This window comes from Mesocricetus auratus, unplaced genomic scaffold (genome assembly GCF_017639785.1).
Source record: "Mesocricetus auratus isolate SY011 unplaced genomic scaffold, BCM_Maur_2.0 Super-Scaffold_100014, whole genome shotgun sequence".
NCBI lineage: Eukaryota > Metazoa > Chordata > Mammalia > Rodentia > Cricetidae > Mesocricetus > Mesocricetus auratus.
In genome coordinates this window covers 55,010,721-55,023,730 of record NW_024429197.1, presented here as the reverse complement: position 1 = coordinate 55,023,730, position 13,010 = coordinate 55,010,721, and the positions used below count along the sequence as shown (strand labels likewise).

General features: G+C 41.4%; 1 protein-coding gene across 5 annotated transcripts in view; it reads right to left on the bottom strand.

Moving 5' to 3' along the window:
- Positions 1 to 5,642: 5,642 nt before the first annotated feature.
- Ttc39b (tetratricopeptide repeat domain 39B) overlaps positions 5,643 to 13,010 on the bottom strand; it is a 102,613-nt gene continuing 95,245 nt past the window's right edge. For all 5 annotated transcript variants that reach the window (XM_040757224.1, XM_040757226.1, XM_040757225.1 and 2 more), the window contains one exon: positions 5,643 to 12,901. In XM_040757224.1, coding sequence (XP_040613158.1) covers positions 12,811 to 12,901 — 91 coding nt within the window. In that variant the 3' untranslated portion in view covers positions 5,643 to 12,810. The remainder of the gene's footprint in view (positions 12,902 to 13,010) is intronic.

Below are 13,010 nucleotides of genomic sequence, written 5' to 3'. Positions count from 1 at the left end.
CTTGAAAAATGGAAATTTTTTAAGATGGGAAATCTGAGAACCGCTACACTAAGCCACACTGTGGCCAGTCTTCCAGACCCTGACTGCCAACGGGGAGGGGTAGCAAGTGGCCCTGGTGATGAACAACTCTGGTGAATGTGGCTAAAAGATCGCCATACCATACACCACCATCTGTCTTAGGAATAACCCCGGCCTTCCCAGGTGTCTTCTCCATTTCTGCTCCACCTCTTCCTTCTTCTAGTCTTCTCCTCCTTTTCCTTCTTTGAGATGAGGCCTCACTGCATAGCCCAGGCCAGCCCCAAAATTGTAATTATTCTGCCTCGGCCTCCTGACTGGTAGAATTACAGGTGTGAACCACCACGCCCAGTTCCTTCCTTTATAAGCACAGGCCTACATCTTTTCCAAGGACTACAGTTTCACTAACAGAAGATATCATAAACTCTGTGACTGTTTGAATGAGAAATGTCCCTTAGGCTCATGGATTAGAATACTTGGTCCTCAGTGGGTGACACTATTTAGAGAGGTCATAAAACCTTTAGGAGACATAGCCTTGCTGAAGGAAGCTCATCACTGGAGGCAGGCTTTGAGGGTTTATAGTCTTGCCCTACTTCCTGTTCTCTTACTGCTTCCTGTGTGTGGATGAAAATGTGACCAATCAGCTTCTACCTCTGTCACCATCCCTGCCATAAGGGCTCTGTCTCTTTTGAATTGTGAGCTAAAACAAAGCCTTTCATTCCTGAGTTGTTTTTTATTCTGGTGTGCAATTGCAGCAACAGAAAATGAACTGATATAAGCCCCTTTTCCATTAAGCCTTCATCTTTCTGACAATATGTCAGACATATGGTAAAACCTTCCCAGATTTGGCCTTAGGAAGATTACCTGGGAAGGGAAGAGTGGTGAAGGAATGTGTTTTTGTTCATACTAAATAAAAGCTATGCCTAAATATCAGATAATGTCCAAGAGGAACTAAAAGAATCCCCAAGCTCTGAAATGTCCAGACACATTTCCTCAGAGAATGACAAGTATCACAAATGTTTGCATGCTCCTCAGATGTGCCTGCCTTGTAAGGGAACGGTGGGAGTGAGGGAAGGAAATGGGAAAATATAAAGGAGATCTGTTCAAGCGTTGTACAGCCAGCACTTGTATTTTGGAAAAGTTATGCCATGGACATATGAAAGACGTTTAGTTCTATTCCTGCATTTTACTCAGAGTTGGCCAAGTAGATTTAATTTGAAAAATTAAGATTTATCATTTGATAAGGACAGATCCAGAAATAGAATCTCAGGACTCTAATTTAAACTAAAGAACATGGTCTCTGTATCATTTAAGTGCCTTGGGCTCTCTTTAAAACCATCCATAATATACTCACACAAATCATTAAAGGAAAAATGAAATGAAAGCTCACAGGACTAGAATAACTCTTCCTGTTTTCCATTTAATATTTGGATAGGAACGATTCTTGGAAATGATCACAAAGGCAGAAATTACTGGCTTAATTCTAAATAGATTTTTGTTTATTCCTTTCATGTTATTTTTGGTATGCTGGCTGTGGCGGTGGCATCCTGGCTGTGGTGGTGGCATGCTCAATGTTGGTATAACTGGTTGCTCAGAAAGTAAGACTCCTGACAGTTTATTCCACTCTGCTCCACAGACAAGCGGAGGCTCTGAAAGTGGGCCTAAAAATGCATATAAATCTTCCCCCTTGCAGCTGCTTCTTGTTCAACAAGGAAGAGGTTTACTTGGGTTATACTTCCACGTTGCCAGGAACCCAAAACAGGGCAGGCACCGGGAGGCAGGACCTGATGCAAAGACCATGGAGGAATGCTGCTGACTGGCTTGCTTCCCATGGGCTTGCTCAGTCAACTTTTGCTTATAGAACATAGGACCACAAGTCCAGGGATGACATCATCACAATGGGCTGGGTCCTTCCCCACCAATCACTAATTCAGAAAGTACCTTACAGCTGGATTTCATGGAGGCATTCTCTCGATTGAGATTCTCTCCTTTCAGATAACTAACTTGCATCAAGTTGACACGAGACTAGCCAGCACAGGGTGTCACTTAAGAAAACAGTAGTCCCAAGGGCTGCTACACGAAGCTCTCCTGTCTATTTAAGGAGAGACAGGCGATTGTGACATGTCTGTTCAAACTTGCCTTAGCTGATGGGAACCACTTTAAATATAAGTTCCTAATCCGAAGCTCAGTTTTGTGTGCAGTGGTGGCACTTGACAGGCAAATCTGTCACACTTGTGTATTTCAAATGGGCAGGAGACAGTGTTGTCAGCGGCACCTTAGGACACACTGCCTTTGAGGGGCGCTTTCTTCCCAGGATCTGAGGCCTAAAAGACGTATTGAGAAAATGTACTACTGTGCAAAATGCAGAGTGATGAGACCGGGTGGGGAAGCCTCTTGGCGATTGAGTGCTGTCACGCTGTCCTTGCAGAGCTGGGGGAGCTTCGTGTGCTTTCAGCAGAATTACGCTCTTACAGGAGGAGCCTCAAGCAGTAGGAATGCTGCCACTCCACTGTCACGGTTCCTGGGTCCACCTGCCACCACTCCACTGGAACTGTTAGCACTGTTCGTGTCCATTTGTTACAGATTTTGCAACAGGATTGCTTTTGAATATTTAAATCCACACTCTGCTTTAAAGCTGTATTTGATTTTCATAAACTGTCTCGGAGGCCCAATTACTTACCATTCCTTCTCTTGCCTGGGATCATGACCTTGTTACCTTCTTCATCCCAGCTAACCGTGCCATCTCCTACTCCTTTCTAGCCTGTATCCAGCTCCACACTGGGAAGGAACTTCTATTCCCAAACCCGTGGCAGCTGCCACTGGAGCTGCTGTAGGAAACTAGGACCCTTGTAGTCACCTGGTTTTTAATGTCACTCTATTGAAGGCTCCCAAACCTCCCTCCAGAATTCCAGTGTCATTTACACATTTGCCTTCACAAACCCAAGACAGCTTACGACCCAATTGGACTTTTGTTTTATTTATTTATTTATTCATTCATTCATTCATTTTTGGTTTTTTTGAGACAGGGCTTCTCTGTGTAGCTTTGTAGAACAGGCTGGCCTGGAACTCACAAAGATCCTCCTGCCTCTGCCTTCCGTGTGCCACCACCACCAGGCCCAAAGCAACTTTTGATGTGTGAACAAGCTCTCCTAGAAAGAACCAGCTGACTGAGTAGAACTGGGATGTGGAATAAATTAAAAATAACAAAAACACAGTTTTCCAATCAAAGGCTAAGAGTGTTGTCAGACAGCATCAGAGGCCTGTGGCAGAGTTGTCCCAGTCTTCCTATAACCAACCTACCTGATATATCCACCAATGTATTTAAAAAGTGCCTTGATTCATGACTTTGTTCTGTTCATAAAATTGCTACCTCATTGGAACATGGGATAACTAAATGTGTGCTCCTGGGCAATGGTCACTCACATTTGGCTCCAGGATAAACTCTTTGCCTTTGAGATGAGAGCTGTTTTTGAGTAGACAGAGCTAAGCCTGCTGTTGGCAATACCTCCCATCTTGGCTCAAACCACTCCATCTTTGCAGTTTTCAGGCCTAAACAACAGATGCCACACTTTGGTGGGTCCTGGTGGTCATTACGTCTTGGCTAGATTTTAGTCACAGGCTCCAATCCTCCAGCTCTGCCCACAGGACACTCAGAACAGCCTTTCCTAAGCACCGGTGGCTCATGCTACTCACTTGCTGAAGACAAATGGCTCCTTGCTGCAGAGTAAAAGTCCTTAAAATGGCCCCATTATAATACCTGTGCGTGTTCTCTCACTATCGTGAGGATCCTCCTCGGGGATTTTATATTCCCACTTTTCTTTATCCCTCCAAGAAGGACTAGCTTTGCTCCAGGCTCTTTTTTTTTAAGTGGTCAACTTTCATTATCAAATTAAAATCTTTTCCCCTCCTGAGCACAATTCTGATTTATTTCCTGTCCAGTGTGACAAGGACAATGTCTCTCTTAAAGGACAAGGAAGTCTGCTTGTTATCCACATAAAGCATTCAGGCTACCCGAATTTGGGGTTACTCAGCTATGGCAAAACTCCACTGGCCTCTTGTGTCTCTCTGGCAAACTTTCTAACTCTGGAGTATCTTACATTCTGCCAGAATCCATGCTCACAGCAGGCTGAAGTCCCTAGCTAACAAGCAGCCTTTCTGCTTACTTCCCACCTAACTACTAAGCTCCCCATTCCCTCCAGACCAGTTACGCATCTGTTCATGACTCTAGAACACGTAAGGTGCAGTGTTTGTTAAAGCCTTCCATTTCGCGTAGGCCTGAAATATGCTCCCTGAGATCTCTGTTAGCTGTTCTCCCGACCAAGTGTGCTTTCTAGTTTTACCCTTCAGGGAGCAGATCATTCACAATCATTCACTCCTTAACCTTCCCAGTTCCCTTTATTAACTCTATTTTTTTCTATTTCAATTAACAACTTCTACAGAAGGCAGGTCAATTAAATGCCTTTAAAGAACCAGATAATAAACATTTTAAGTTCTAAGGCCTTAAGGTCCCTGCTACCATGGTTTCATTGTAGTGGGAGAATGGTAATAGATAATACGCTAGTAAGTGGTGATGGCCATGTTCTAATAATACAACTTAAACAAACAAACAAACTGGCAGCCTGCCTGAGGATTATACATGATCAGTCCCTGTTAGAAAAATCTTCTCAGCTTCTCATTCTACTGGCCAACAAGCTCCATAAAAGGAGCAATCTTGTTTTATCGATGGCCCTAGCTGGCCTGGAACTATGGAACAGAGATCTGCCAAGAACTAATGTGTTTGCAGATTTGTTGTCTACACACACACACACACACACACACACACACACGCACACACACACACACACACACACACACACACTCCAGTGCCAAATTTGAGTGACCAAGATCTAGGAATACATAGTTAGGTCTCCCAAAATTCCAAAGGACATGTTAGGATGGCCAAAGAAAGATGACAAGGCACAATCAACCTACTCACCACCCTCATTTCCTAATTTCCTGAGCCCACGTCTAGACTGCACTTCTCCATCTCTTCTGATAGCAGATGAGACAAAAGACTATATCCTAGAGAGGGGAGCTGGCTTGTGGTGCAGAAAAAAGGACTTGATGTTAGACTAGTCCTCTGTGTTTCTTGCATGTCCCTTGATGGTCCTTAACACTGGAGTAGGAGAGTCATTCCTATTTTACATTAGATTCGGGTGGAGTTTGGCATGGTTAAATGGTTTGATAGGGAAATACATGCAATGATCTAGGTCTAATCTAAATACATACCTGCTTTTCAGAGACGAGCACTCTGTCCACTCTGCTACGGCTGACGCTTCAACTGGACTTTCAGCAGCTAGCTTAAATCCCAGGGCTACTTAGAAGATTATACAAAGATGAAAGAGACAGCCAAACCCTCCCTCTCTCGGGGCAAATGATCTATCCCATTTTTTCCTTCATGCCCAGGGCTCAGCCAAGAACATGGCTTTAAAAAGAGCCTTCACACCTGTCTATAAGGTTGGCAGAAGAAAAAAGGAAGTCTCACCAAGAAACAAAAAGTCAAGCCTATACCACATGGCAATTAAGGGCCAGCCAAACGGATGTTAATTCCATCTTTCACTTGTAGACCAACCAGAGCAAGACAGTAATTCCATCAAGTGTCATTTATTTAAATAACAAAGCAATTGCACATTGTAGGTAACCTGGTTATAGCAATATGAAAATATAGAATTCTGAAAACAACCTGGCAACTTAAATATGTATTTGATAACACAGAGTCTCCTAGAAGGTACAAAGGAGGGGAAAGGAAACACTGATTTTCAAATTGATCTATTTGCACTTAAAAATACAATTTCTAATATGACATCTGTTTTCAAAACTGTCTAAATTGTAAAAATAGAAACAGGAACTGTTGTCTTCATGTTGAAAATTTAAATCTTCAACTACATTCACTACACATCACAGATGATACCATTAACACAAAATCAGCATACGAAGTCATGGGAACACAAGAAAACTACAGTTCACACTTTCCTTAATCCTTCTTGACTAAATGGTCTCTTTCCCTCCCTTGGAACTGAACCTAACCCACTGATTAGATGGATATTAATAACACATTCACTTTACAAAGAGTCCTAACCTCTTCAAGTTCTACAGTGGTTTTCCTCTGTAAGACTGACTGCTGAGAATGAACTGCATAAGACCATGCTCAAATAACCATGAGGAAAGGAGGCCGACACAAGACACCACCAAGTCTGACCAGCACAACACTGAATCCTAAGTACAGATGGGAGCCCAACTGGTTCAACTGGAAACTCCAAATTGGCTTACAGTTGCCTTCATTTTGCTTAATCCAAAAATAAGTGAAAAGCAAATGTTACCATAAAGGCCTCTTACAAGCCAGAGAGAAGACAGGCTTATTTTTTGTGTTTTTGAGGCAAAAAAAAAAAAAAATCTCAAAAGACAAACATCCATAAAGTAAACTTGCTTTGGAAATAAGTTGTATAATAAAATAATACATCTCAATTATTAAATATATATATGCCTTTGTATATAACTTGCATCAAAAATTAAGTATTCTATGAACATCTGCAATAAATATTTTAAAATAGTAATCTATAAAGACACAGTTAATATTCATTCAGGTGTTCAGATACTAACAGTCAGCAAAAAGAAAAATGATGAAAGAAATAAGCACTCAGCCCTAGAATCCCCATGACACAGTGACTGAGTGCAGCACACTGTTAACTGCTAAGTGCCTTCCTATATAGCACATGTCTGTCTCTGTAAACCTTGGGTAATCTGGACCCAACAGTGCTATTTTCTTACATCATTAAATAGAACCACAAGCCTGAGATTTAAAGTGTTTACCACAATCTCTCTCTTCATGTAAATTACTTCCTTAAACATAAATCACCTGGGCTGGGTGCTCGGTGGTCCAGTGCTTACTTAGCAGAGTGTCAGGACCCTTGGTTTATGCCCTGGGACAGGCTTGGGCAAGGAGAGAGCCATATGGAAAGCATGTATCTGTCTACTGTAGGGAAGAAAAAAAAAAACACTTCAGGAAATCAGGGAATTTGTGAAGACTTATTTATACTCATTTACTATCTCCAAAATTGCAGCCTGCGCATTCTACTCTATTAAAGGCAAGACTGTAGTTAAAAGCCTGTATAATTCCTCAAGCAGAAGCTCAAAGTGATGCAATTCCTTCAAAAATAAATGCAAGTAATATTCTGTTCCACTGAAAACAATTTCTATCTTCTTTTGGTATCCAAACAAATAAGACCTTTAATTCAGTCCTAAAGGGAAAAAAAAGTTAAGGTGCAATAAAAAAGTTAAAGCGTGCCCAATGTAATATGCACATGTCCCAAGTTTATCCTTTAGTTATACAGTCTAAGAACTACTGAGTTAAGCCGGGCGTTGGTGGCGCATGCCTTTAATCCCAGCACTTGGGAGGCAGAGGCAGGTGGATCTCTGTGAGTTCGAGGCCAGCCTGGTCTACAAGAGTTAGTTCCAGAACAGCCTCCAAAGCCACAGAGAAACCCTGTCTCGAAAAACCAAAAAAAAAAAAAAGAGAACTACTGAGTTAACATACAAGGTGCACTATGTGCTTACTGTCAGTAAGTCTGTTACTACTGTTCCTTGATTTTTCCTATTCGATATTCAATTGGAGTACTTACAAGACATATACCAGCCCATGGGGTTCCATTTCTAGCACCACAAAAATAATCAAATAAAGCAAAATAAAATTCAAGCTGCAGGCATGTACAGAAGTCTTTATTATTTAAACACAGTGAGACATCCGCTTTGATTTTTGCACACCGTTATGTTGCAGTGTAACTGTGGTGAACACGTTACTGTGTACTGCACACAGGGGGGCACGGGGCTTAGTCTTCTTACTCTATATATCCTCTGAATGGTTCAGGCTGAGAACCTGCTCAGCCATCTCAATACACACATAGTTCCTCTGTCACTTCTTCCTGAAGTAATGAAGTAAATGCACTGGAATGGACTTAAATGTGTCCCCACATATGAAAGTCTGTCCAGATCAGATGTAGCCACTCAACACAAACTCCAACTTCCTTGATGAGAGTCTGATGGGCCCTTTACATTTCAAGTTCAACATGCTAAAATAATGAAAGCTAACAGCAAATATACAATAGACCAAAATATGAACTAGGGAGGCAGGATTCTAGAAATCTACTACATACAGAAAAATATGCAAATAATTGGGCTGTGGGAGAGCAATTTGGAAAAACCCTTCCACTCTTCCAGGGGCATGAGGGATTAGCCAACACAGACTGTTTTATATTACTTATCTATAGACCAGTCTATTGATACATTAGATCTATCACTGTATCTAATTGACAGGTGCTTAAGAGATTAAAATTTACATTTTTGCATGTCATAATGTACACACACTCAAAATAGTCGTAATAGGCAACTGGAAGGCATAATATATTTAAATTTAGATAAACCATCTTCCATTTTATTCCTTAAGTGGATAAATTGTGCCTAACAATCTTTAAGTAGTATATTGGACTAGTTATGAGGGTCAATGTTAGCATGTTGATAATGTAAAAGTACCACAAAGGGTTCACTAAATTTTTCAGAAATTATTCTACTCCTGAAATCGACCTAACTATTGTGACATGCAAAGATAGTTTATAAAATAAGGCTAAGCTAGCAATCTTAGGAGTAAGGACTTTTAGATGGGCACACAGGAGTTCACAGAGGCCTGAGGTGGGGGAGGCCAATGTCCATCTGCCAAACACACAGGAAGGACGAGAGCTTACGGGCACTTAAACCGCTGGGAGATGCTGGAAACAAGATGCTGTGACAGATGAGAAATGGGCAGTCACAGCAGGCAGCACGCAAATGCCACACTGCCAGGGGCAGGAATCCAGGAAGCCTCCGAGAACGGCTGCAGGCAAGAAAGAAGCTCCCACCGCCCATGCCCGTGCTTGCTTCAAGTGCAGCAGCCACAGCTGACAAGTGGCTGGTACACCTGACAGAGGAGGGCAGAAGAAGAATACATTCAAAGGGTGAAAAGGACAAAACAAGTTTCTAAGATCCTGATGAATTACAAACGTTTAGGACTTCAATTGGCCGGAAACTGCATTAACTAAACTCAACTAAATGCACCAGAATCGGAGACCCAGGAATACAGGGAATACAAAAAAGGGTTAGAAAGAAACAGGAAAAATGAAGTGTCTAGAGAATTAACCAGAATAATTCCAGAATTGATTTTTCCACTTGGTCCTAAGGACTATTTTTAAATTACTCTTATTTTCCAGGGAATGGGGCAATCTCGAGAAGACCAACAGACTTCACGGGGATGGAGGAAATACACAATCATGACGTGCCCATCACGACAGAGTGACTGACAGAAGAACACGCACTTCTCGTTCACTTTTTACCCTTCCACACCACAGGCTTTAAGCCCTGGTCAAAAAACTGTAGAATGACCTGACCTCCAACTCAATTAACCCAGGCACTCAGATCAGGGAGGAAAGACAGGCACCCAGGACTCTAAACTCACCCCTCTCCAAGGAGCTGATTCGACTGTTAGATTGCTCTAATGGCTAGAGATTGCCCTTTACACCTAGGAATCTAGAATTATCTCCCTGTAGCTCTTACCCGCTGTCTTCTCCTAGATGCAAAGCCCCTGTCTGTTCTGTAACTTGGGAATGTGTCTCAGACACAGGAAGAGCAAGTGTTCAAGTATACACAGGAGCTGGTGTGGTCAATCCTCCAGGCTCTCCTCCTCGCCAAAGCTCTGAAACATGACCTTTATGTCTACAAAGCACCAATCCAGACACTGACTCACTATGTACAAATACACAGAGGCCATTTTTCTATATAAACTGTCATTAGACACACTGGAAACCTAACCCACTACCTGTACCTCTCAAAAAGACAATTAGATAAAATGTTGTCTCTTGGGCACTTACTCTCCACAAAAATCCTAAATCACAAGACAGATTTTAAAAGATGACCCTTACAAACATGCTAAGAAATTGGTGCTGGTACAGTATCTTGAACACGACAGGAAATACATAAGATGTCTGCGGCATTAATTCTATTGCAGCATTTATAAAGCCACTAGATAGATGGTCCACACTGCTAACTGCCAAAAAGTATGTGAATAATAAAAACAAGAAAACCACAAAACAAAAACTGACACAAGTGAACTTGTTTGACAATGTAAAAGTCATCATTTAAAAATGATTATCTACTTATGTGTATGTGTGTTTCTTCTTTGTGGGCATACGCCACGCTTGTTCAGGTGGCTATGGAGGCCAGCAGGGTCTTCTGAAGTTACACAGTTGAGAACTGCCTGCCATGGGTGCAGAGAAAAAAGCTCTGGTCCTCTAGAAAAGCAGGAAGCGCTCTTCACTACTGAGCCATCGCTCCAGCCCCTAAAATGTCATTTTTAAGCTTAATTTTTCTCATTTTATACCAGAATGGGAATTTGTTACAGACCATAAGCTCTGACAGTTCTCACAAAATATGGGTATATATTCTTTTTGTTTGTTTTCTTTTTGAAGACATGGTTTAACTATATAGCTCTGGCTGGCCTGAAACTCACTATGTAGACCAAGCTGGTCTCAAACTCAGAGATCTACCTACCCTTGCCTTCCAAATGCTGGGATTAAATAACTGAATGTGCTACCACACCCATCTATATACTTTAATAATATGACTATATGGTTTTAAGATAATGTTATCAAGGCTCTTCTAAAAAATTTATAAACTTAGCCGGGCGTTGGTGGCGCACGCCTTAAATCCCAGCACTTGGGAGGCAGAGGCAGGCGGATCTCTGTGAGTTCGAGACCAGCCTGGAATACCAAGTGAGTTCCAGGACAGCCTCCAAAGCCACAGAGAAACCCTGTCTCGAAAAAAAAACAACAAAAAAAATTTATAAACTTTTCTTCAAAGTTTTATATATAATTATTGAATATATTTCTACAGTATCATGACAATGTATTTCCCCTTCCATCTGTAGCTAGCTGTATAATTCATATTAATGTAACATAATGATATCTGCCCCCATATTATTTGAAGGGATCGTCTTCTGACTCAAAGTGTACCTATCACCTTCTTCAATAAATGTTTCCTGAATGTTGATCAAGAAGTGGTACCTTAAGTAACACAATACCAATGCCTGCTGAGCATGGGAACTGCAGTAAGGGGCAGAGGAACAACTCCATGATTTGAGCTACTGTCGGTGCTAAATGCATGAACTGAAGTTTCTGAATGCCCACATTCATTTCATTTTACAGCAGAGACAAAAGATGCAGCTGATACTTTTTTATAGGTACTGTAATCCATGCAAAGAGCTGTAATTATCAGACTCACACATATGTATATGGCCTCCCCAGGGTACAGAAAGCTACCAAATGTACCATCCAATGTTAGAGCGCAGAGTGCTACCTTGCTATTCCCACTGGAAAACCCAAGTCCTAGAAAGGGCAAGTTATTTGTTTTGTGTTGTTAACTATTCATCAACAGAGAGGGACTCCCAACTACAAAACCTGGGCTCTGCCTGGGAATGGTGTACCTAGACAAGTAAACTAGTCAAAAACCCAGATTCATGGACTCCTGAGCTGTTTTTCCTTACTAGATGGAATCTGGCCTTTAGCTGTAATACCTGCTATAGGCAGTGGATTGGGAGGAGAGGGAGGAGGATTGAAATAAAATACTACAAAACATTCTAAATGGGAAGGGTGTAGATTAAATGCTAAACTTTGTTGAAAATACCTAATACACAACAGATTCACGGTTCTAAAACTCAAAGAGACCGTTAATGTCACCTGTTCTTTTTCTAGTACACAAATGAGGAAGACACAGTGATTGACAGATACGGGAACTCCAGAAAGGTCATCTGCTCACCAGTAGCAGAGTCTGGCGTGTCCAACTCCATGCTCTGGTTCTGGTTCCTACTCATAGAGAACCAAAGCACAGCACAGATGTCAAAAAACAAAAACAAAAACAACAAACATTAGCGCTGGGCCAGCCACATTCTAAATGTAAAAATTACTGATATTTTACATACCACTTAAAACAGGGACTTTTCCTTCCTATAAGAAAAGCAGTGATAGTCTATATTTCAGGCTCAGCACTAAGATTAGAGAGTTCTAAAATACAGCTTTTTCTTTCCCACAGCTATATAAGAAATGTGTCTGTATGATTGAATGCTATTACTGAATCAGATATGAGTACATTCAAATACAGGACTGTTTCTGAAAAACATCACCATTTCAACCACTGAGACAGTGGAAACCCGAGAGCTGGCAACTGCATCATCTTGTAGAGATGCAGGTCCTTCGGTTTAATAATACTTCACCCCTCGGGCCCTCTGCTTCTCTCTTCCAAGCTCCAGAAACCCACTGCTATACTATTTCAGATGTGATATTTATTTCCACTCTGAGATTTAAATACTAAGCAATAAAATATTTCTGAAGTTTAAAGGACAAGCCAATCTAAAAATGGCTTAGCTTACAAAGCCATTTGCTACTTGAACAATATTAATTTTCACATTAAAAAAATAAATAATCTAACTAGACTTTATTGTACCTGTCAGTCTTTTAAAAGACTTCACCCCTCAATTGAAATCTAATGTAAAATGCCTTTTAAAGGTAGAGTATAAGAATTTCTATACAATATTGAATGCCATTCCATAGGGGAAAATATGCAGTCACTCAGGAGACAGGAAGTGCCTGACAATAGTCCCTTATGCTTCCACCTTGGCCAGGACTGATCTCCACAGCAAGAGTCCATGTTATCTGGGGGGTTCCATCCTGTGCATGCCGATCAGTCTGAGGATGGCTTTTTCCAGAGATGAAGGGCTGCTTGAATTCTGAAGTGTAGTCTAGACTCCAAGGAGTAATCTTTGTAGTTGCTTCTGAAGACAATGAAGAAAAAAATTGTACAGTCAGCATTTCTCTGTCTAGCAGGGCACCACCACCCCTCCTCTGCACCCTCTCTCTTCTGGGTTTCCAGAGGCTTCCCCT